The sequence below is a fragment of the Anomaloglossus baeobatrachus genome, chromosome 4, assembly GCF_048569485.1.
Source record: "Anomaloglossus baeobatrachus isolate aAnoBae1 chromosome 4, aAnoBae1.hap1, whole genome shotgun sequence".
Taxonomy (NCBI): Eukaryota; Metazoa; Chordata; class Amphibia; order Anura; family Aromobatidae; genus Anomaloglossus; species Anomaloglossus baeobatrachus.
The window spans coordinates 504450608-504475918 of record NC_134356.1 but is presented as its reverse complement, the minus strand read 5'-3'; the positions used below and the strand labels follow the sequence as shown (position 1 = coordinate 504475918).

The window sequence follows — 25311 nt, the reverse complement described above, 5'->3', positions numbered from 1 at the left end:
AGAGGGTTGATCCATAAAGTACTATATATAGAGGTTGATCTTGATCCCCTGATCTATGTTCTGGGTCTTGGGAATGGGGGATTGGGAAAAACGGCCTCTAAGCTTTTGTCCCACATCCTTACGGCGGCCAGATGCTTAATTGCAAAGAATTGGAGGCAGCCAGGGACACCCTCACTCCAGAGCCTCAAGTATAGATTACTGGACGTTAGACGCATGGAACATCTCACGGCACTATTGCATGACACAGTTGACCGCTTCCAGGCCGTGTGGGCACCATGGGACTACTTTGCGGGACAGGAGGATCTGTGAGACTGAGGCCTATGGGTCCTATGGAAGGAGCATGGACTCTTGAAACCCTTCCCTCTTCCCTCCTATTTCTCCTCTCCCCTCCTAACCCTCCTCACCTGTCCTGTCATTGTTTGTCTAGGTTCGATAAGAATTGTGAATTTTATGTTTTATTTTATGTATGAAAAACGTAAATTGAAAATCTCAATAAAAATTCAAAGTTTAAAAAAAAAAAAATATATATATATATATATATATATATATATAAAATGTGTGTGTGTGTGTGTGTGTGTGTGTGTGTGTGTATATATATATATATATATATATATATATATATATATATATATATATACTTATGTGCAGTCACTGACACAAGTTCTGTCTCTTATCCATGTTGTGTAAGTAAAAGCTTATAACCTGACTTTTTAAATTCATCCATTGGTTTCATAAATTACTCTTTTGAAAGCTGAAACCCTCCCAAATTTGGTTTAGGTTATGAAAATATAGTTGCTGCAAATCTGAAATATTGATCATTTAGTGAACACAGAAAGGTCAGATTTTGGCAAGACAAAAGTTTTGTCACCCACAGAAAGTAATGTAAAATTCAAACAAATAATTAACTTCTAATACAAAGATATGTTGCATAAGATTGGTGAATGAAGTTGTGGTGCTATTAGAGCCATATTTTTTTTTTTATAAACTGTTTATTTATTAACAAGATTTTCAAGTGAGTATCAAAATCAATTGCATAGACAGATATCGTTTTCAAATCTGAGGGAGATACAAGGAAAGGAGGGAACAGGGAAGACGGGAAGGGACATTTAACATACGAGCCACATGAGACATCTATATATCACAAAAATACGTTCATCTTTTAATCTAACTAGTTGTGATCGTCCATAAAAAGATCCCATGGTATCCATATTTGTTGAAACCATTCCAGCTGATTGTTTATACAAGCAGTAAGGTACTCCATCCGCTTTGTTTCTTGTATCCGAAGTTCCAGATCTTGAAGGGTAGGGGGAAAGGTTTTTTCCAGAACGAGGCTATCAAGCTCTTCGCCGAGTTCCATATGTGGAGGAGCAACCTGGTCGAGTTTTTTGAGGCCCCTAAAGGTGGTACATTAAGAAGGTAGCTGAACGGGTCTAGAACAACCTCAAAGCCCAAAACCTCATGAACCAATTTTTCCTCCCCTTTCCAGAAAGGAGCAAGAACCTCACAGTCCCAAAAGATATGAGTGAGCAATCCTTTATCTCTCACGCATCTCCAACACTGGTCTGACGTGTTAGGGAAAAGTTTACAAAGCACCTCTGGAACATGATACCAATGCATTAAAATCTTATATTGGTATTGGTTTTCTTTTCGTGCGGTGCATATAGACGTCTTTTCCGTTCAATCCCAAATAGCCTGCCACATCGGTCTCGATATCGCCCTCCCCAAATATGTCTCCCATTTTGTCATATATGAGTGTTGTATCTCTACAGGCGAGGTCAGCATATTATACAAGCATGAGATTAGCCCCTTCGTTGAAGCCCCTATCTAACATATGCCCTCAAATGGGGTGGGTTTAGGGAAAATTGTGGATATGGCCAGGTGACGTATTCATGCATAAGTATAACAAGCCTCCCCAGGGATTCCAAATCTCTCCTGTAAGGTCGAGAAGGGCAGTATCGTATATGTGCGTGGGTCTATTATGTCTATATATCGGAAAAGCCGTGCACAAACCCATGGACCAATCACCTTGTTATCCATGCTATCCTTCAAAGCTGGAGTATATAGGAATGACATCAATAGGGAATTTGCCGAGATGAGCGGAAATGATTTTATAGCCAGCTGCCAGACATGTCTGGTGAACGCCATAGGTCTCAGCAGGAGTCTATCAGGGGTGCCCGGAGAGTTCATCCACAACAAAGCAGCTGGATGAACAGGGGCCACCCAGGTCCATTTCACATCCATCCATTTACCCACCGAAGACAGACCCAGCCAGGCAGGAATATGCCTTAAATGTGTGGCTATGTAGTACTTCCACATGTCTGGGAAAGCCAAGCCACCCATCTTTCTAGAGGCCAACAGCACTGACTGTGTGATCCGATGACTTCTATATGCCCATATAAATGCATTTAGCCAACTCTGGAATCTCCGGATCACCAACCAAGGGATCGGTACAGGAAGTGTCTCTAATATGAACAAAAATTTTGGCAGAATCGTAATCTTGACAGAGGCCATCCTCCCAAAGAAAGATAGGCGAAGTTTGTCCCATTTAGCTAATGTCTTTTTAAGATCTTCGAAGAAAGAAGGTAAATTATGTGCGTATAGTGTTTTATAGGAGTCTGTTAAATTTATCCCCAGGTATTTTAGATGGTCCTTTTTCCAAGCATATGCATATGCTGACTGTAAGGCTGAGATGGTGGGCCGCTTTAAATTTAGCGGTAGGGCTTCTGTTTTTGTGGCATTCATTTTATAACCCGATAGGTTCCCATACTCAACTAAAATGGTTATGGAGATTGGGTAAGGATATCAGAGGATTTCTCACCGTTAGGAGGACATCATCAGCGAAAAGTGACAGCTTGTACTCCCGTCCCCCTATTTGAAATCCCTGCACATCTGGATTTTCCCTAATTTGTGTGGCTAGAGGTTCTATACATAGAACAAATAAAAGAGGGGAAAGAGGACACCCCTGCCGAGACCCATTATGTATGGGAAAGGCCGAGGACAAAGCATGAGGGAGTTTTACCAAAGCTTCAGGGTTTGTATATAAAGGCATGAATATCGTGCAGGAATGGTCCCTCTATACCAAATCTTTTAAGAGTATTGAACAGAAAAGGCCAACCTAATCTATCAAACGCCTTTTCTGCATCTGGGCTCAGGAGCAAGCCTTCCCCTTTCTGATGATTCAATGCATCTATAAGATTTATCGTCCGCCTAGTATTATCACCTGCCTGTCTATCTAATATAAAACCCACCTGATCTCCATGTATTAGCTAGGGGAGTAACACCGACAACCTGGTGGCTAATATTCTCGCAACTATGTTTGTCCGCATTGAGTAGCGATATTGGGCGATAGCTTTGCACAATCTGCAGGGTCCTTTCCAGGATTTGGGATCACCGTTATATGAGATCTTAACATTGAAGGGGGTATTGGCGCGTCATTTAAAAGAATTAAATAGGGTCTGCATATGGGGACAAGCGTACTCTGGAATGTTTTATAATACATATAAGAAAATCCATCTGGACCTGGTGCTTTCCCATTCGGGAGCTCTTTTATCGTGGATGTCAATTCCTCAACGGTAATCGGGAGATTAAGTGTATTTAGGGCTGCTGCATTTAATTTTGGCAGTGACCGAGCTGTCAAATACTCATTGATTAGGCAATCTCTCGCCTCTGCATCTGTCGGAAGGGTTGATGGGAGTGAATACAATTTGGCATAGTAGTCTCTAAACGCATCTGCAAGTTTCTGGGGGTCAAAAGTCAAGTGCCCCTGTGCATCTCTAATGGCCACGGGAGTGGATTGCGCTGTATAGTACTATGTTGATGCACTGGTCCTGAAGAAGAGGTATATCCTCGAAATGCGTAGACCGATGGAATAAAAGAATACGTTTATAACATCAACGTGCTACATCTTCATTTTGGCTGATGCGCGGCATTAACCCCCTTTTCACTCTGATTTGTATGATTTGTATGCACATCCATGTGGGGCTGCAGCAGACACCATCATCCTATGCTCTATCAGTGGTTGTGACTATCACAACTACTCCAGGTGAGTGTATTTTTCCTGATCTACCTCACTGATCTGTTGGTATTACCCTATCAGCGCTCCTTATTTTTCAGCTTAGAGTTTTTAGTTAGACGTAGGGTTGGCAAAGTCCCTAAGAAGGTGTCAATGCATGTATGCGTTGAATGTGGGTGAGAGAAAAACGTGTACTGTCGGGCAGTGGGGTTGATTACCCGCCACAGATCAAAGAGCGCATTTTTATGTATCAAGGCACGAAAGGCCTTTGCTTGTCTGATTAAATGTGCCCCTGGTTGCTGGCCACTCGCAGAACTTCTGTCCATCACCTCCGAGAATGGTAGATTAAAATCACCGCCCAGAAACAATGTAGATGGAAGTTCTCATGTTACTTTAGCAAGTACCCGTTCCAAAAAAGGTATTTGCCCTACGTTTGGTGTATAAATATTACCCAGGACTATTGGGGTACCTTTCAGTAATCCCGTCAAAATAATGTAGCGACCCTTTGGATCTATAGTGGATTTGGTAATTTGGATTGGGCATTCTCTAGCTATAACGATAGCCACCCCTGCTCTTTTTTTGTCGCATGGAGCTACATATGCCGTAGGGAATTTTCCCTTCGCAAATTGTAATGAGCCCAAATTGTCATGATGGGTTTCCTGTATAAAGGACTCATCCGCTTTCAGGGATTTTAACTCCTGCAGGGCTAATCTCCGTTTTAATATTGGAATTTAACCCCTTAGTATTTATGGATACTATACGAATCATGGGAATGGTTGGTGTGGTCAGATGCCAAATTGTACCCAGTCTTCTGGGTCTTACCTAATTTTAGCCAATGCCTCACCCCCGGCCTGTTGGAATGGTACTCAGCCAGATTGCTCCACAGGATCATGAACGGTATCGATCGCCTCACGTAGAATGAATCAATGTGACACAGGGTAGGAAAGCACACTGGGGAAGGAGGGTGACAACAAACAACATTTAAGCACATTACCAATATATGCATCAATAGCTGCTTCACAGTATTAGTTTTTCCAACTTCCATAAAAAAATAGAACAAGGGAAGATAGGGGAAAAAAAATCTTTGGTCGAGTGTCCTTGAACAATATAGGAGTGTAAACAAAATTATCTATCTCTAGAGCCTGATCTGCTCCAGGAACTAGAATCACTCTGAGGGGTTTACAAGCCCTGAAACAGAGTCCTCGGCCTGTGTAAAAAAAAAAAAAAGTGAAAAAAGAGCTTTTTCTTCATACGTCAGCTCCCCGCAACTATTATTCACAAACAGTGCTCAATGCACTCAAGAAAAAGGTGAACTATAGTCTCCTCTTGACTAAGTGTTCTGCCTCTTTTTTTCCTGCAAATTGGTCTGCTCGACCCTGATGTGCTGGAGAGGATGGAGGTGAATGGCGCCTTTTAAGTGTAACCTGCTGCCATACAGCCGAGGGTGGTGGTTGTGGAGGTGTTAATTCTCAGTTAGACGTTTTTGGGACAGGGATCTCCAATATTTCACAAAAATGAGGTACATCAGCTACATTCTTAATCATGGCTATACGACCGTTTCTTCTGGCTGATAGGCTGAAAGGAAAGCCCCACCTGTAGAGAATCTGTTTCTCTCGTAAGGTGTCCAGAAGGGTTTGAGCAGCCTTCTCTTTTGAAGAGTGACCCATGACAGGTCTGCGAAGAGTTGGAGAGGTTATAATTAATAATAATTATAATAATTGGTTGGCCTACATACTCTATTTTGCGCAGTTGCCCTGCTTGCAGCATAATCTCTTTGAGTTTGTAATCCGTGACACAACAAATAATGTCTCTGAGTGCTTAGGATGAATCCTTTGGTCTGATTGCTCTATGCGCCCTGTCAAGGCTTATTTTTCTGGAGGGTCATAAACAGATTTTCTTCTTTATTCTGTTCTGGGAGACCTCTGATCCTGATGTTATGGCGGCGCCCCCTGTTATCTAGATCTTTCAAGTGTCTCTGGTATTCACAGAGCATATCATGCTGCGCTGCTACAGTAGATTGAAGACAGGCAACATATTTTCTTGTTTCATCATGATCATCTTCTAAGGTTTCTACTCTCTGGGCTATGGACTGGATGTCCTGTCGGACAATGGCAATTTCTGTTCTACAGACTTCCCTTATTTCTTTCATCAGTAACTGCAAATCCTCTTTTGTAGACACTTGAGCCATATATAGTGTCCAGTGCCTCATTGATATACCTTGGGAATCTTCTTCTGGGAGGGGAGGGGTATCTGACAGGGAGGATAGCAGTGGCTGCACATATCTTGTCATGGATGGGGTTGCAGACAGGTGCAGGTCCTCTGTAAGCCCCTGGGACTGTGATAACTTATCAGTTGTTCCCTTTGCTTTCAGGCGCTGAGGACGTGGAGAGTCAGCTTCTGGCATTATCTGCTGTGCACTCATGTTCCCTGCTGGGACTTGTAGGCCTTCTCCCTCTCTTTCTGCATTCCCCTTCTTCTGCCTTATCTTATGTCCCTCCTCCCCTCCGCTGCCTGATGCCTTGGGTCCCCCTAGATGAGTGCTGCAGCATCTTGGTGCCATTTTCAGTGGCTTCCCTCTGCACTGCAGCCATTTTACCTTCCTTCCTCCTCTTCACTCTGGTGTGGAGGTAAGCGTCCAGGGGTCCCGGTGTCAGCACTGATAATGAGGAAGGCACCGCTGGAATCGCTGTCTTTTGTGGAGGCCTCCTGACCATCTCCTGCACTCCAGCAACAGGTATAGTTGGAGCAGTGAGTGCTTATATAGCTGTAGCTGCAGGGAGCTCTCTCACAAGCTTCTTACTCCATGTACTTCCGGGCCCGCACCCATTAGAGCCATATTTAATATTTTGTGTGAATGCTATGAGCTTGAAGGACTGCATCCATGCGGTTCAACAATGAGTCATGCAATTTATTGATGAAGTCAACAGGAATAGCAAAGAATGCAGTCTTACATGCCTCCTAGAGTTCATCTAGATTGTTTGGTTTTGTCTTCCAAGCTTCCTCTTTCATCCTACCTCAAACATGCTCAATGATGTTCATGTCTGGTGACTGGGCTGGCCAGTCCTTGAGCACCTTGTTCTTCTTTGCCAGGAGGAACTTTGTTGTAGAGATGGATGTATGAGATGGAGCACCATCCTGCTGCAGAATTTGACCCCTTTTATGATTGGAAATGTAAGAGGTAGCTAATACTTCTTGATATTTTAGGCTATTGATATTGCATTCCACCTGGCAAATGTTTCGCACACCCCCATACTGAATGTAACCCCAGACTATGATTTTTCCACCACCAAACCGAACTGTTTTCTGGATCCATCTGGGCTCCAGTAGGTCTCCTGCAGTATTTGCGGTGGCTGTGGTGTAATTCAACTGAAGATTCATCAGAGAAATCCACTTTCTGCCACTTTTCCAGCGTCCATCTGTTTAGCAAGATGTGGGACTTGGCAAATGCCACACGGTTTTTTAATTGCCTTTTGTGTAGTGCTGACTTCTGGGCAATGATTCGACCATGGAGGCCATTTCGAGACAGAATCCTACAAACTGTTCTAGTTGACACAAGGACTTGAGGTGACCAGACCTTTTGGAGCTCTGCTGCAGTGGAAGAGGGGCTGGCTTTGGCTTTTCATTTGCATTTTTGTGTGTAAAGCTGCAGAACCAAAGTTTAGTAATAATTTTTTTATTTTTTTACAGTGATATTGCTATTTTGACAGTCATATTATTAGAGCAATATTTGTAGTTTTCAAACAATTTTTATACTAAATAACAAATAGTCTATTTGACATTTTAGGTGTAAAGCTGCCCATTGCCAAATTATAATCAAGGTTAAAAGAAGAGAGTTTGCATCAAACATTTGCACGGACTTCTTAGTGATTTGTGATTTTTCATAGAACAGCGCTTATAATTATCATCATTGCTCATGGCTAGTTAAGTGACAAATTCATCTGTTCTACTTCTGTATTTTTCTTGCAATAAACGCTGCAAATGTTCATGTCCTTTGGCTTATGCATGGGTGGCACTTGTAACCAACATGGCCATCCGACAGAAAAGATTTTGCCATGTGAATAGGCATAAATTATGTTCTGTTTTGGAAGATAAAAATTCCAAACTGATCAAAATCAGATCTTTCTACTAAAACAAGTTTAGCAAATGCGTATTCTCTGATTCTTTTTTTTTTTTGTCTTGCTCTCTTCCTAGAACTATGAAACTCTCCTTTGGCTTGTTCCCGTATTCAATCCATCTTCTTCTCCCAGCTTGCTCCTCTCACACTTTAGACTGAATCTTCCCTTCCAGACTACAGTCTTTCTTTTGAGTCAGCCTTTTTTATTTAAAACGTTATGGTTCATTTGATATTGCAGAAAATTCAGTATAATTGAATATCACAGAATTAATGAGGTGTACACTTCATTTTAACATATTCAAAGTAACTATTCATTTTGAAAAAAAAACTTATTCCCCTTAACATCACAATACCAAGAAGTGAAATGAATCCTAATTTCCCCTTATTTCTACAATTCAATTTATTGTTCTTTCTGAGCCAGGAAACCCATTACTTATAGAAGATATTTCTTTCAGTTTAGACGTTGAACGTTCATATGGGCTATGTGGAAAAAAATCAGCTTCTAAAACACAAATTGGCTGTAAGCTGCGGTTGTCCTCAGAATTTTTTTTTTCTAACCAAAACCATGAATAGACAAGAGATCTCTGGTATTCATCACAATTCTCTATCCACCCTTTTCGTGTCTGCTAATCCACACGGAGACAAGTGAGACCAGTAAACATATGTTTGCATATTCAGAGGGAATGAGCACGGAGAATAGAATCTGTAGAAGAGAGAAAAACTAGGCTATGGTTGATTTTATATGCAAACATTTTCGATTGATTTACAAATTGGAGCCATTAAATAAAGAGCCTATGATACTTGTTAATATTAATTGAAGACACTGATTGAAATACATATCTTTATGTTTATATGGGGTTAGATGCAAAAACATTTCATCTAGTTTTTAAGCTCTTGAATCCATCATAAAATAGAGCATGATTTCTTTTGAAATCCTTACGTCATGTAATTATTTCAAGGTAAAATTCTCACATATAAGCTTTGTCGGACCCTGCATTTTTTAGGAATAATATTTATGCATGCTGCCACTTGTGGGTTATGATCAGACTGTGAATTCACCTAAAAACTGCAATGTATCATCTGTAGAGAAAACTAGAATACCACCATGTGGAATAGGAGTTTCTCCCCACAAAAACTTTGATTGCTTTATTTTTTTTGCCACATAATACAATACCCAATGCCCCCATAATCTAGTACACGATGCCCCCATAATACATAATCCAATACACAAAGCCCACATAATTCAATATACAATGCCCCCATTATTCACTACGAGTTTTTTTCACAGGAAAAACCGGGGTTCACCGCCGCACTTGTCACCAATACAATAGGTAGTAATTAATTTGTGTCGTTTTTTGTTAGTACATATACAGGTCAACACGTTTCAGGGGTCTCTGCCCCCTTCCTCAGGACAGTATATTAAAGACAGGACAAAGTTCAGCAAGTCCGTGTCACTGCAGCTGTCTCCTATCTGTTATTATGCAATTTTAGGTGTTGTGACCTCCTTACAACATCTATAGGTGAGTGCACCTTTATTTCTTATCTCTTGGTTTTATCGGGTAACACCCTATGCACCCTTCTCTCCGCAGTTTCTAATACCCTATTATTCACTATACATTCCACGATGGCCCCATAATACAAACCATGATGCCCCCTTAATAATTGTTACAATGCACAATGCCCCATAATCCAATACACAATGCTCACATAATACATGATACAATACATAATATCTATACAATACATAATGCAATAAATGTTGCCACCCGAAATGAAAAAAAATTCTATCCACTGCAGCCATTAAAATGAACATGTCCACTCTGCCCAATAAAGTTATCTTTCCCATTTCCCTTGATGTCCTCCCGAGAAGGCAGTGTGGACTCTCCTGCACATTAGCAAATATGTTGGATGGTGGGGCAGAGAGTCGCTCATACTCTTGCACCTTACCGTAGACAATTATTCAACTGTATTCATGTCTTAAGGATGCCAATGCAATTGAATCCAGTGAAAACTGGGCTATAATGCTTTTTTCCCAAATCCCTGAACCAGCTGTTATTTTAAGGGTATGCTCACACGAGCGTGAAAATCGGACGAGTGCAATGCGAGAAAATCTGGCATTGCACTCAGACCTATGTTAGTCATTGAGGGAGAGCAGTTGCTCAGCTTTTCTCGCATCCAGATTCTGGATGCGAGAAAAGCGGCAGCATGCTGCGATTTTCTGCTCGAGCCGTTTCCCTCGCACCCACTCAAGTGAATGGGTGTGAGATATACATCGGACTGCAGTCGGATGTTATGCCAGTGCAGTGCATTATACGCACACGCTGACAATGGGGGGATTAACCCCTCTCTCTCCTCCGCAGCGCCCGTCCTCAGCTTCACAGCTGTGACCCAATTGCGGGATCGGGTCACAGTCGCATGACACTCGGCTCATGCTCGCAGCAGAGCCTAAGCCGGGAGTCATTAGCATGTCGCATCGGATGCCATACGCTCGTCTGAGTCCAGCCTAACAATCACCATGGGATACTACAAGTCCCAGCATATCCTAGTAATTAACAGTGGAGAACTTAGGTACAGCAAGTAAAATCATAACCTTGTAATATACAAAACCTCAGGTCCTGCATGGCACAGCATAATCCACTAATCAGTATACAGAGGGGCGGGGGCAGCAGAAGCCCAATCATAGCCTAGTAATGAATTAACTTGCAGTGTAGTACTGAGGCACTAGAAGTGAAAGCATAACGTAGTAATAAGGAATACACAGTGCAGCACTGAGACAAAACAAAACCCAGATTAAGGCTACTTTCACACTTGCGTTGTGCGGCATCCGTTGCAATCCGCCGCCTTGAGGAATTTTGGTAACCATTGCAGAAATCTGTTTATTCCTCATAGGCTTCTATTGAGGGGGGATTGAAACGGATGGTCTTCCGTTGCAGCCGACCCGCGGCGCATCAGTCGTTTAGTTACTCTCTCTCAGCAAATCTCCTTTCCCAGTTAAAAAAAACCCCGCAAAACGTTCTTTCACAGGGATCCGTTACCTTTATTACCACACTATTTGCAACACATCAGTCACATCCGCCACACAATGCACTGTGAACGCAAGTGTGAAAGTAAGCTAGTAATGAATAAACGTGTAATAAAGCACTAAAGGTCACTTTACACACAGAGCTAAATCTTTGGCAGATCTGTGGTTGCAATGAAATAATGGACATATTGTTCCATTTGTACACAGCCACAAACCTGGCACTGATTGTCCACAATTTCACTGCAACCACAGATCTGCCGCAGATTTTTCTCTGTGTGTAAAGTGGCCTTTAGGCAACATAGGTCGTAATATAATATAGCAATAAATACACCGTACAGCAGGCCTTCATCTATCCTCTTATCCTAGCCCTGATCGATGGTCACAGAGTTAGGCTGTACGGGGCAGCAGTCTCCAGAATTTCTCAGCTGCTTGGAAGTGCTGAAAATATGTGTTCTGAAAAGATTCTTTTGTTTTGGTTTTTCTTTTTGTTTTTTTTGTTGTTGTTTTTTTGTTTGTTTTTTTGTTTTACTTCTTAAGGCCGTTTTACACTCAGCGATATCGCTAGCAATATGGCTAGCGTGCGTACCCGCCCCATCGGTTGTGCGTCACGGGCAAATCGCTGCCCGTGGTGCACAACATCGCTAACACCCGTCACACTACTTACCTGCCTAGTGATGTCGCTGTTGCCGGCAAACCGACTCTTTTCTAAGGGGGCGGTTCGTTCGGCGTCACTAAGCGGCCGTCCAATAGAAGCGGAGAGGCGGAGATGAGCGGGCCAAACATCCCGCCCACCTCCTTCTTTCCTCATTGCGGCCAGCCGCAGAGACGGTGATGTTCCACGTTCCTGCGGTGTCACACATAGCAATGTGTTCTGCCGCAGGAACGACGAACAACCTGCGTCCTGCTACAGCAATGATATTTGGGAAATGGACAGCGTGTCAACCATCAACGATAAGGTAAGTAAAATTGATCGGTAACGGTTGTTCGTGCGTATCACACGGAACGACGTCGCTAACGAGGCCGAATGTGCATCACGAATTCTATGACCCCCAACGACATCGCGTTAGCGATGTCGTTGCGTGTAAAGTGGCCTTTAGTCTTCCAATTTCTTATACTGGCCCATTTGGCAATTGGCTGACCTGAATGTATTGATATCTGCAGATTTATGTGATTAGTGCAGTAGTTCTTGGTTTTATCCCAGAACGTGTTCTGTATTCGCAAGTCATCGGTGCTGGGTAAAAGTTGCTGGTTGACTTACTGATATTGTTAGCTAACCTAGCTTACCAATGGTGTGCAAACATAAAAAAACTATCTCCTGTGTCAAGTTAAGAGCTAGAAGCAGTTCTGATGGGTTTCGTAGAAGCAAAAAATAGGAGCACCTTTGGAAGTAAAAGTACATTAGCAATTTTTATATATTGTTTTACCAACAACCACTTTTTAAAAAATTGTTTTTAATTATCAGTGTGGTTATCTACAATAAGTAAAGATATGGGAAGCCCTAGACCAGACCACATTCAACCATTCGACTGTTCTTTTCTACCCACGAATGGGTTGGAAACATGACGCACTGCACCACGCAGTTTCCTCTCTACCCATTGTCTCAATTTCGCTGACACCTGCATCCTTAGGAACTGCATCATTCTGTGTGTGAGAGTATTATACTGTATAGTATGTGGTGGGCTGTGGGTATATTGTGGGGAGCTGTGGGATTTATCATATTGTGTATCAGGGGATGTGGGATCCATCGTACTATGTTAGGGAGCTGTGGGGGGAACCTTACTGTGTGTAGGGGGTTCTGAGGTATATTCTCGTGTGTGGGTGGACTGTGGTGTTATCATACTGTTTGAGGATAATGGGGTCATAATATTGTGTGAGTGGCTGTGAGGTGCATCATACTGGGTGGGGACATCATACTGTGTGTGGGTGTATTACACAGTATGAGTGGGCAGTTGAGGCATCATACTGTGTGGTTTGTCCGTGGGTATATCATATTGTGTGTGAGGGGGTGTGGAGTCTATCATACTATGTTAGGGAACTTTAGGGGCATCATATTGTGTGTAGGGGGTTCTGAGGTCCATACTGATGTGTGGATGGACTGTGAGCTTATCATACTGTGTGAGGGTGTTGGGGGGCATAATACTGTGTAAGTGGCTGTGAGGTGCATCATACTGTGTGTAGGGGGTTCTGAGGTCCAGACTAGTGTGTGGGTGGACTGTGGGGTTATCATATTGTCTGAGGGTGATGGGGGCATAATACTGTGAGTGGTTGTGAGGTGCATCATACTGTGTGGGGCATCATACTGTGTGGTGACTGTGGGGCATCATAGTGCATGAAGTAGCTGTTGATCAACATACAAAAGCAGAGTAACTGGAGCAGTATAATTTATAATTTTATTAAAAGCAGTAAATTATATGGTTTTGAAGCTAGGCAGCATACATATTTCTGCTCATTGTAAAGTTGTACAAATTTATGTGAAATAATCAAATTTATTAAAAATAATAAGTACAGTTAAGTTTGGCTTGTTGATTTGGCTGTTCACAATAGTCACTGTCTCTGGAGCTCCTTCGGAAACTGAATTGCCCACCCCTGGCCTAGACACATTGTAAACAAGATAGCATCAAAATATTGTTTTACTTTATGTTTATATATGTTTTTGAGAATGGTATGATTTTTACATGCATCACCTAGTTATTTATAGTTAACAAGGTTGTTCCTTTTCACCAGTGCGAAATCCTGAAGGACAAATTAAACTTTACTGCAAAGGTGCAGACACTATCCTATATGAGAGGCTTCATGTCTGCAGTGAAGAATTAATGTACACAACTTCAGAACATCTCAATGTGAGTATGCCACCTCTCACTAATGGGGAATTGTACTTTATATGTGCCCTGCATATCTCATGGCTGGAAGCAATCAGTCTTATTAATCCCTGATGGCTGACTGTTGTGATGTTCTCTTAAGCAGTATCTTTTACTTAATGGTGCGATATTACTCTATAAAGATTGAGGGGAGCAGCAGTGCATTTACTAAATTGAGTAGCAATGGGGAGCTCAGGATCCTTGTTTTAGTAATTGGTGTCATCTCTACAGTGGGGTCCCCAATCAATCATATATTTATCACCTATCAGATGGTTCTGGGAAATGCCCCTTAAATAACATTAACCAATACCACAGAAATGTAAAATCCATATGCATATATTTGTATGTCTGTGTTCTCACAGTATATCTCCAACTATTATATTTTTCTTACCAGAACCCTCCAGTGTAATTGGGTCTTGATGTCTATTTTTGAATAAAACATTTTCTTACTATGTGCTAATAATCATGTTTTATTGGAGAAGAAAATATTGTTGAATACATTATATAGGTCTGGAGTGATTTTTATTGATTCATAGTTGCTTAGCGCTGTTGCACCTCTGCAGATTTTTTTTCTAGTAATAATCGTTTGGGGGTTTTTAAAGTTTTTTCATTTTTTATTATTTAGTGGGTTTGTAGCTTCCTTGTTATAAATAAATATTTACGGTACTTTGGAATGACTAGCTTTGATTGTCATTTGCGATAACCTCCTATTGGAAATTTGCTGTCATCTGATCCATATATATATATATGGATATATATAGATCATATATATGGATCATATATGTACAGTCACCTCTTTAATGAATTAAACTCTACTATTAATGGCCTGTTTTGTGATGTATGGATGCACCAGCCTCTCCTATGATGTATGGATGCCAGAGATTCTCCTATGATGTATGGATGCCAGAGATTCTCCTATGATGTATGGATGCCCCAGCCTTTCCTGTGATGTATAGATGCCCCAAATTCTCCTGTGATGTATAGATACCCCAGCCTTTCCTATGATGTATAGACGCCACAGCCTTTCCTGTGATGTATAGTTGCCCCAGCCCCTCTTGTGATGTATAGATGCTCCAGCCTTTCCTGTGATGTATAGATGCCCCAGCCTTTCCTGTGATGTATAGTTGCCCCAGCCTTGTCTGGGATGTCTGGATGCCCCATCCTCTCTTGTGATGTATGGATACCCCAGCCTCTTCTGTGATTTATAGATGCTCTAGCCCTAGTCTGGTCTGTGATGTATAGATGCCCCAACCTCTCCTGTGATGTATAGATGCACCCAGACTTTTCTGTGATATATGAATGTCCCAGCCTTTCCTATGTGATGTACTGACTCAAAACTGGAAAAGTAGTTGCAAGTAGTATAAATAAAACCACCTAACATCGCATTAAAAAGAAGCAGCTCCAGCCATCACATTAGGGGTGAGTTAATTGTTTGACCATATATACGATTTCAAGTTTATAACTTTGTATGACCCCTAAATGATGGTATACAAATCCAAATGGCTTCGAGGGAAAAATGGTTCCCAACCTCTGTGTTACACCAGTAGGATATAGTAGTAACCCTCTGAGCTGAGGATATCCATTAGATAACAACAAAGAAAGGCATAATTCCAATATTTCTGCACTAAATGTATCAGACAAAAGTATAAATAGTTATGTTATGCTGAAAATAAATGTATGCACTGAACAACACTCTCAGCTGTATCTTAAATGATATGAGAGATGACAGAGAACAAACCTGAACCAAGATGTCCACAGACTAGTCCAGACGGGGGAATTTGTCAGTAAACCACGGCCGTTAGAATTAAAGCATGAAAAAAAAACTATACGTGTGGTCCGTAGTCCACAAACATAATAAATGATTAAAATTTAAATTCGCTTACAGACGCTGTTGCTTTTTTTTTACTTCCTCTTGATGTATGTGATGTGTCTGAGGACAGGAAGAGTGAAGAGGCCACTGATTGGCTGTGGGTATCCTGTGACATCTCACAGCTACATGATCCTGAGAGTGACTGTGCTGACACCGCTGGAATGATGCCGGCACCAGTGGTGAGTATGTGTTCTTATTTTACAAGAGGGGAAACGTAGTACTGAAAAGTGATTGTCCGAGTAGTAGATGTCAAGCTGCCACCAGGGGGAGCCAGAGCTCTGCAGCAGAAGACACTACACAGAGCAACGAGAACCTGGAAGTAAATACACAGCGTTCTCATACACTGCTTCACAGCACAGCTGAGAAGCAGAGCTTCAGGGCATGCGAGGAATAGTCAGGCAGGCTGGGTCAAACACCGTACGGGCAGAAGCAGGACCGGAGGAACGAGTAGAAGTGGAGTCAAAGTCAGGCCAAGGTCAGTACCGGAGGGAGCAACCGTGTGGGGAAATAGGAGAGGGGACAGAGGACAGGAGGGACGACCAGGGGACGGAACACAGACGGGGGCACAGGAACAGACAGATCAGGATATCACTCACAGGACCAGCAATCACAGGCAAAGCAGTGCTAAGCTTATAGCCGGCGCTGGTTCACTGGAAATTTCAGCTTTTAAGGCATCCAGGGTCCGGAAGTGAGGCCCGAGAGAAGGCTCCGCCCCCTAGCCATGTGGACGGGAAGCGAACCATGACAGTAGACAACCCATATAATAGACCAAATAGACTGCCATAAGTAACTTAGAGGGAACCAATCACCAGGATTTTCATATATAACCTAAAGCCAGTGCTATAGCTGATTCTATACATACTTTTAGTGGTCAGCTCGGATGTTTAGGTTTTGAAATCCAAGAAAGTAAAGTTTATAAAATCAGCAGCTTCTTGAGTGACAGCAGCAGAGGATCAGACAAACGAATCATAGTTATCCACTCCCCCTGTTAGAAATAGCGTAAGTATTATAACATCGATTCACTTTTTCACTTGCAGGACCTTTGTGAGGTCATACCCCTGTGACCAGATGGGGTGGGGCCTCAGCCAACAAAGCTGATACCACCAAGCAACATTTTTCTGTTGACTGAGGCCCCGCCCCTTCTGGTCACATGGGTATGACCTCACACAGGCCTGCAAGTGAAAAAATGAATCGATGGTATAATACTTATGCTAATTCTAACAGGGGGAGGGGATAATTATGAATATATTATCTGATCCTCAGCTGCTGTCACTCAAGAAGCTGATGATTTTATAAACTTCACTTGCTTGTGTTTCAAAACCTAAACATCCGAGCTGACAACTACAGGTATGTATAGAATCAGCCTGATAGTGCCAGCATAGCATTGGCTTTAGATTATATACGCAGCACAGCAGGAAGAAAAACACACATATCGACAACCTCAAGGCAGCTTCGTCACGGCAAGGGTAGCGTTTTGCTTAGCTTAGTGGGGTTACTACTGAATGCCTTACCAGCCTAACACGTCTATTTATGTAGTTATAAATATTCAACCACCTGATCAAAATGGTTTTAATGCCCCAACTGCTTTACATATTACACAATTTTCCGGTGTGGATCCCGGCATGGTACTTTCAGAGAGCTAATAGGATAAATTCGTCTGGAGGACCTTCAAAGAGAGAAAACAAATGGGGGCCTGGCCATTCCCATTTCTTGGTTCTATTATCTGGCAGCTTAGATTCAGCAACTGAAAGGTTGGGATAAATCTGGTGAATTGGAGAAAAATGGTCTTCTAGCTATTCAGAGTGGCTCTTGGAAAATTCCAATGTATATGGTAGAAGCTTTGGAGGGGGAAAGCAAATTATCTCAAGCTCCGACTGCCCATGATCTATATAGTTTGGGATAGAGGCAGAAGGGTCGGATTGCTCTTTGTTTACACCATAGTGACACAGTCCTAGCCATCCGGAACTTCAAACTCTAGAGTGTTCTGACTGGGAAGCGAGGGGAGTAATGACGGTGGCACACATCCAGCTTAACAATGCACTGAAACAGTTTGAGCAACTGTGCACTGAATTTGACATTTCCCATAAATTTTTCTACAGATTTTTACAGCTCCAACACTGGTACGCAGCTCAAATAAAAAATAGAAACCTTCGTATAGATCCCAATCCCTTGACATTGTTGGTGAGGGGTTTGCGCTTTGTATATAGAACACTACTTAATGCATTCCCCGTTAATATCAAAGACAGGTGGGAAAAAGATGTTTGACCTCTTTTGGATGATCAGTGAGATTCTATTTTGAATTCAGTGCCTAGTCTATCCCTATCAGAGGCCCAGAGAGTATCTCAGGTATACCTAATACACAGGAAATCTAAAAAGTCTGCGTCCCTACACAAAATTGCGGTAAGGAATGACTCATGCTGTCCCCACTGTAATGTATCTGATTCCCACCTTATACATATGTTTTGGGAATGTACTAGACTTGGACTATACTAGAACAATGTTTTGGAAATATTAGCAAGGGTGTATGGAATAAGATTGACCCCTGATCCAAAGGTGTTGAGGGTATTTTACCAGATACTACTGAAGAGGACCCACTTGTGATTGGTGCGGCTAGAATTCTGTAGATAGCACGGAAAACCATTGACTCGCATTGGAAGCAGTCTGCCCTCCCACACGACGGTGGAGAAGTTTATAAATAGAGTCAATAGTACCATACCCCTGGAGAAAGGCGTATATATTAAAAGAAAGGTTTTCAAAAAATATGATAAAATCTAGAGCCCATGGCTCAATACCCCGGGACACTCTTCCCAAGTTTTACTATTAAAGAACCTGTTTCCTATGCTTCGGTAATTACTCTATATTCCTAATTAGCTCCCTCTGTTTTGCTACTTTACGACAAGGTGTCATGAATAAATGTTCAATCACTCATACATATAGCTATTGGATTTTTCAAGTCAGTATTCACACAGCAGTTTCTGCTATTTCATGTATTCCCCTTACATAGTCACTGGTGTGCATACCTTATCTCCCCATAGTGATGTTTTTTTAGGTTTTTGCACCCAGTTCAGACTTAGAATGGTGTTCCAAACGTTATCCTTATTGTTAGTAGTTTTTCGTTTGTGAACCCTCCCCAACCACACCTATTGCCAATCCATATCATACGCATAAATAGCCTGGGTCTCAGCTTCCCATACACGGTAAGTTTTTTAACTGCATGAGAGGACGCACACAAGCTAGGGACCCCAACGTAGAGAAATACTTTGGCGTAGTGTTGGGGCTCTATTGCATTGATCAATTCAGTAGCTAAATTTCTCTTGATTCATATGTTCATGGCAGTAATGCAGATTCCATTTTTCACATTTTCACTCTTACATATAGCTATTGGATTTTTCAAGTCAGTATTCACACAGCAGTTTCTGCTATTTCATGTATTCCCCTTACATAGTCACTGGTGTGCATACCTTATCTCCCCATCGCATTGGAAGCAGTCTGCCCTCCCACACGACGGTGGAGAAGTTTATAAATAGAGTCAATAGTACCATACCGCTGGAGAAAGGCTTATATATTAAAAGAAAGGTTTTAAAAAAATATGATAAAATCTAGGGCTCAATACCCCGGGACACTCTTCCCAAGTTTTACTATTAAAGAACCTGTTTCCTATGCTTCGGTAATTACTCTATATTCCTAATTACCTCCCTCTGTTTTGCTACTTTACGACAAGGTGTCATGAATAAATGTTCAATCATTAACCTCTATGGAATATTTGATACTTACTGTATACAAGGTGGCTATAAAATAACCTTATGTGTTTGGAGCCGTGTGCAGAATGACCCAGTGGACAGAATTGGCTGAAAATTGGTATGTATGCTATTCAAGGCATGGGGAAACGAAAGGCATGTTCAAAATTTTCTTATACCAAAACTCCCCACCAGGTGAAAAAGTGGTGCTGTCCAGTGAGCGAGCGGTCCAAAAACAGTGTGCCGATAATTGGAGATGTAACAATTATTCCACAAACTAGCATAACTGTTCAATATGGCTGCCAGCATGCATGGTGATCATGTTCATCCTATGCAGATTATGCTCGACACTTGCGTGTAACATTTCTGGTGGGATGCTGCGCACTTCCAAAATGATGCGGCGTTTGAGGTCAGCCAGGGTGTCAACATTTCCCCGATAAACATGCTCTTTCAAGTGTCCCCACAACCAAAAATCACAAGGATTGAGATCGGGAGAACGCGGTGACCATGTGTTAGGGAAGGAGCGTCTCAAAATCCTGTCATCAGGAAAATGTGCACGCAGAACGTTCTTCACACGATTTTCGATGTGAGGAGGTGCTTTATCATGCATGGAGGTGGTGATCTGAAGACACTGCCGCTGTTGGAGTTGCGGAACGACCACTTTTTCCAGCATTGCCTGGTATCTCGTTGCTGTCAATGGAACAGGTAGCAACCCCAGTTGGCCTCATTTCTTTGTAAAAGAACGGTCCGAGGATGAATGATGAGGTGAAGCCACACCAAACAGTTACCTTTGGCGAATACAGTGGAACCACCTCGACCGCATGTGGATTTTCGGTAGCCCTTATGCAACAGTTTTGTGTGTTTATCGTTCCATTCACGTAAAAATGCGCTTCGTCGCATCACAAAACATTCCATGGCCAATTGCCATCCACTTCCACTCTCGCCAAAAACATGAATGCAAATGTCATGCAGGTTTCATTGTCACGAGGATGAAGTTGTTGATGATGGCTAATTTTGTACAGTTATGCCCGCAAGACCTTTCGGAGAACTTTCCACACTGTGCTGTACGGGAGTCCCAATTGCCTGGAAACCCTTCGTGCAGTGCATTTCTTAGCAGGGTTGTTCGTGGCCTGTTCCACGATGGCAGTGGCAATGTCCTCCACAACCTTTCTGCTTACCGGTCGTCGCCCGCGCCCTGGCTGAACACTCAGTAACCCTGTTGCCTCAAAACATGTCATCATCTGTCTCAGCGAATTGACAGCCATTGGACCGCTATGTGTGTGTGAAGGTCTTTCAAACAAGAAAGGCTCTCAGTGCAGCTGTAGCATTCCTGGCATTCTCATAAAACAACTGCACTAACAGCACACGATTCGGCAAAGGTCTTGCAGACTCAGTTGTAAGGCACGCTCACTGTGCAGTGCCACTTTTTCACCTGGTGGGGAGTTTTGGTATAAAAAAAAATTTAAGATGCCTTCCGTTTCCCCATGCCTTGAATAGCATAGCAATTTTTAGCCAATTCTGTCCTCTGCGTCAGTCTGCACACGGCTCCAAACACCTTAGGTAATTTATGGCCACCTTGTCTGTGTAATTCACACACAACGCAGCTTAAACGCAGTGAAACCTACTGCCAAAAGGGAAGGTTTTGGCTGCTGAAAAATATGTATCAATAATCCTGTAAGTGAACAAAGTCTAAATCAGTTGTTATTCTGCAGGCTTTTTATAGAGAACAGACATACCAAAAAATGTATATTTTCAATGTTTTAGAATATTTACATATTAAAACCACTTTTTTTTTTTTTTTTTTTTTTTTTTTTTTTTACTAAATGTCAACAATTTTGTGGTGTAGCATTCCAACAGCTTAACTATGTTATTTTCTACTTACTGTAGCTTTATCAGGGCATGTTTTTTTGCTGGACAGCATAGCAGTTTTCCTTGGCACCATTATGGTGTACATAATACATATTTCTTTTTTTTTGAGTAGGGGAATGAACAAAAATAAAATTAAAAAAATGCAATTTTGTCACTCAGTGTTTTTCATTAATTTATCTTTTTTTTTTGCATTGTTAACTACGCAGGATATGTTTCACAGTGCATTTTGCTATGATCATGCCAATGTCAATTATGTATGTTTCCCCCAGCATAAAGCTGTTAGTTTTGATTACTTTTGTACACTTCATTTATAAATATAAACAACATCTGAACATAACCATGTGGGGGAGATTTTTGGTGGTCACAGATGATCACCATAACCCCTATAAAGGACATAAAGGATACAAAATCCCTGGTAGTGACTCCATATATGCATTCAAAAAAACAAAGAAAAGAGTCAGTAACACTACCTTAATGCAAAAACAGTATTTTATTAAACACTTATATAACAAACGCAATTAAAAAATTCAAGGTGTGCTGGTAAGGATACAAACAATAGTGGAACATGCACACTAATGCTGGCTATAAATATAATAGGCAAAACAGCCTATAGCTGGGAAAAACATTTATAGTAGTAGTAAATCCAGCTCACCATTGCTGTTATCCACCTCCTGTTCAGAGGGATAAAGATTAAGGGTGGATGCACACCAGAAACACGTTGATGCACACGCTACTATAGCGTTCTGTTGTAAATACCTGATGTCCCATGTTCAATAGTTTTTCAAGTAATGAAGAAGGCGTTCTTTTAGGGTGGACTATTCTGTTACACTATACATATACAGTATATATATATATATATATATATATATATATATATACAGTTAGGTCCAGAAATATTTGGACAGTGACACAATTTTCGCGAGTTGGGCTCTGCATGCCACCACATTGGATTTGAAATGAAACCTCTACAGCAGAATTCAAGTGCAGATTGTAACGTTTAATTTGAAGGTTTGAACAAAAATATCTGATAGAAATTGGAGGAATTGTACACATTTCTTTACAAACACTCCACATTTTAGGAGGTCAAAAGTAATTGGACAAATAAACCAAACCCAAAAAAATATTTTTATTTTCAATATTTTGTTGCGTATCCTTTGGAGGCAATCACTGCCTTAAGTCTGGAACCCATGGACATCACCAAACGCTGGGTTTCCTCCTTCCTAATGCTTTGTCAGGCCTTTACAGCCGCAGCCTTCAGGTCTTGCTTGTTTGTGGGTCTTTCCGTCTTAAGTCTGGATTTGAGCAAGTGAAATGCATGCTCAATTGGGTTAAGATCTGGTGATTGACTTGGCCATTGCAGAATGTTCCACTTTTTTGCACTCATGAACTCCTGGGTAGCTTTGGCTGTATGCTTGGGGTCATTGTCCATCTGTACTATGAAGCGCCGTCCGATCAACTTTGCGGCATTTGGCTGAATCTGGGCTGAAAGTATATCCCTGTACACTTCAGAATTCATCCGGCTACTCTTGTCTGCTGTTATGTCATCAATAAACACAAGTGACCCAGTGCCTTTGAAAGCCATGCATGCCCATGCCATCACGTTGCCTCCACCATGTTTTACAGAGGATGTGGTGTGCCTTGGATCATGTGCCGTTCCCTTTCTTCTCCAAACTTTTTTCTTCCCATCATTCTGGTACAGGTTGATCTTTGTCTCATCTGTCCATAGAATACTTTTCCAGAACTGAGCTGGCTTCATGAGGTGTTTTTCAGCAAATTTAACTCTGGCCTGTCTATTTTTGGAATTGATGAATGGTTTGCATCTAGATGTGAACCCTTTGTATTTACTTTCATGGAGTCTTCTCTTTACTGTTGACTTAGAGACAGATACACCTACTTCACTGAGAGTGTTCTGGACTTCAGTTGATGTTGTGAACGGGTTCTTCTTCACCAAAGAAAGTATGCGGCGATCATCCACCACTGTTGTCATCCGTGGACGCCCAGGCCTTTTTGAGTTCCCAAGCTCACCAGTCAATTCCTTTTTTCTCAGAATATACCCGACTGTTGATTTTGCTACTCCAAGCATGTCTGCTATCTCTCTGATGGATTTTTTCTTTTTTTTCAGCCTCAGGATGTTCTGCTTCACCTCAATTGAGAGTTCCTTAGACCGCATGTTGTCTGGTCACAGCAACAGCTTCCAAATGCAAAACCACACACCTGTAATCAACCCCAGACCTTTTAACTACTTCATTGATTACAGGTTAACGAGGGAGACGCCTTCAGAGTTAATTGCAGCCCTTAGAGTCCCTTGTCCAATTACTTTTAGTCCCTTGAAAAAGAGGAGGCTATGTATTACAGAGCTATGATTCCTAAACCCTTTCTCCGATTTGGATGTGAAAACTCTCATTTTGCAGCTGGGAGTGTGCACTTTCAGCCCATATTATATATATAATTGTATTTCTGAACATGTTTTTGTAAACAGCTAAAATACCAAAAAACTTGTGTCACTGTCCAAATATTTCTGGACCTAACATATATATATATATATATATATATATATATATATATATATATATATATATATATAATATGTATATAATATGTATATTTATCTTTTTTTCTAATTTATATACAGTTACAGTATATCACAAAAGTGAGTACACTCCTCACATTTTTGTAAATATTTTATATCTTTTCATGGGAGAAGACTGAAGATAAGACACACTAATACAATGTAAAATAGTCAGTGTACAGCATGTATAACAGTGAAAATTTGGTCTGCTCTGTAAATAACTCAGCATAAATCCATTAATGTCTAAACCACTGGCAACTACAGTGAAAATGTCTAAATTGTGCCCAAAGTGTCAATATTTTTTGTGTCCAACATTATTTTCAATCACTGCCTTAAAGGGAACCAAACATCAGGATTTTCTTGTATAAGCTGCAGCCAGTGCAGTACTGGCACTATCATGCACAGTGTGTACATACCATCAGGGGGCAGCTCGGGTGTTTAGGCAGTGAAATACAACTTTATAAAGTTTGAAATTTCGTGCACTTTTTGATTGACGTGTGCACCTCTGCAGATAATGTCCGGGCGGGTTATGCAGGAGTTCCCCGCCCCCCCGCCGCCTGTTCCTCCCTCTCTCCTGATGTCCGGGCGGGTTATGCACGTGTTCCCCGCCCCCCCGCGCCACCTGTTCCTCCCTCCCTCCCTCTGGCTGTATGTAAATATCTAATCTTCAGAAACATGGCGCCGGAGTGGGCCTCTGCGCATAGCGCTTATCTCCGGCGCCATGTTTCTGAAGCCCGCATCACACAGCTTGGTGTCTGAGAGGGCGGCGCATGCGCCCTCGTTTCTTCACAGCCTGTTGTGACCGCGGGAGCGCGCGCGATTAGAACAGGACAGAACAGCTGACCGGAGGACGTGATTACCTGCTGCTCCTGTATCGTGCCGCCCCAGGACACCGGGCCAACACACCAGCCGGTGTGACATCGCTGTGGCGCCGCCCTCTCAGACACCAAGTTGTGTAATGCGGGGGCTTCAGAAACATGGCGCCGGAGATAAGCGCTATGCGCAGAGGCCCACTCCGGCGCCATGTTTCTGAAGATTAGATATTTACATACAGCCAGAGGGAGGGAGGGAGGAACAGGCGGCGTGGGGGGGCGGGGAACACGTGCATAACCCGCCCGGACATCAGGAGAGAGGGAGGAACAGGCTGGAGGGGGGGCGAGGAACTCCTGCATAACCCGCCCGGACATTAACAGAGAGGTGCACACGTCAATCAAAAAGTGCACGAAATTTCAAACTTTATAAAGTTGTATTTCACTGCCT

The 25311-nt window shown here is 42.0% G+C and overlaps 1 protein-coding gene across 5 annotated transcripts in view; it reads left to right on the top strand.

Moving 5' to 3' along the window:
* ATP8B4 (ATPase phospholipid transporting 8B4 (putative)) overlaps positions 1-25311 on the top strand; it is a 500578-nt gene that overhangs the window by 402404 nt on the left and 72863 nt on the right. For all 5 annotated transcript variants that reach the window (XM_075345819.1, XM_075345815.1, XM_075345817.1 and 2 more), the window contains exon 18: positions 13873-13988. In XM_075345819.1, the coding sequence (XP_075201934.1) occupies positions 13873-13988 (116 nt within the window). The remainder of the gene's footprint in view (positions 1-13872; positions 13989-25311) is intronic.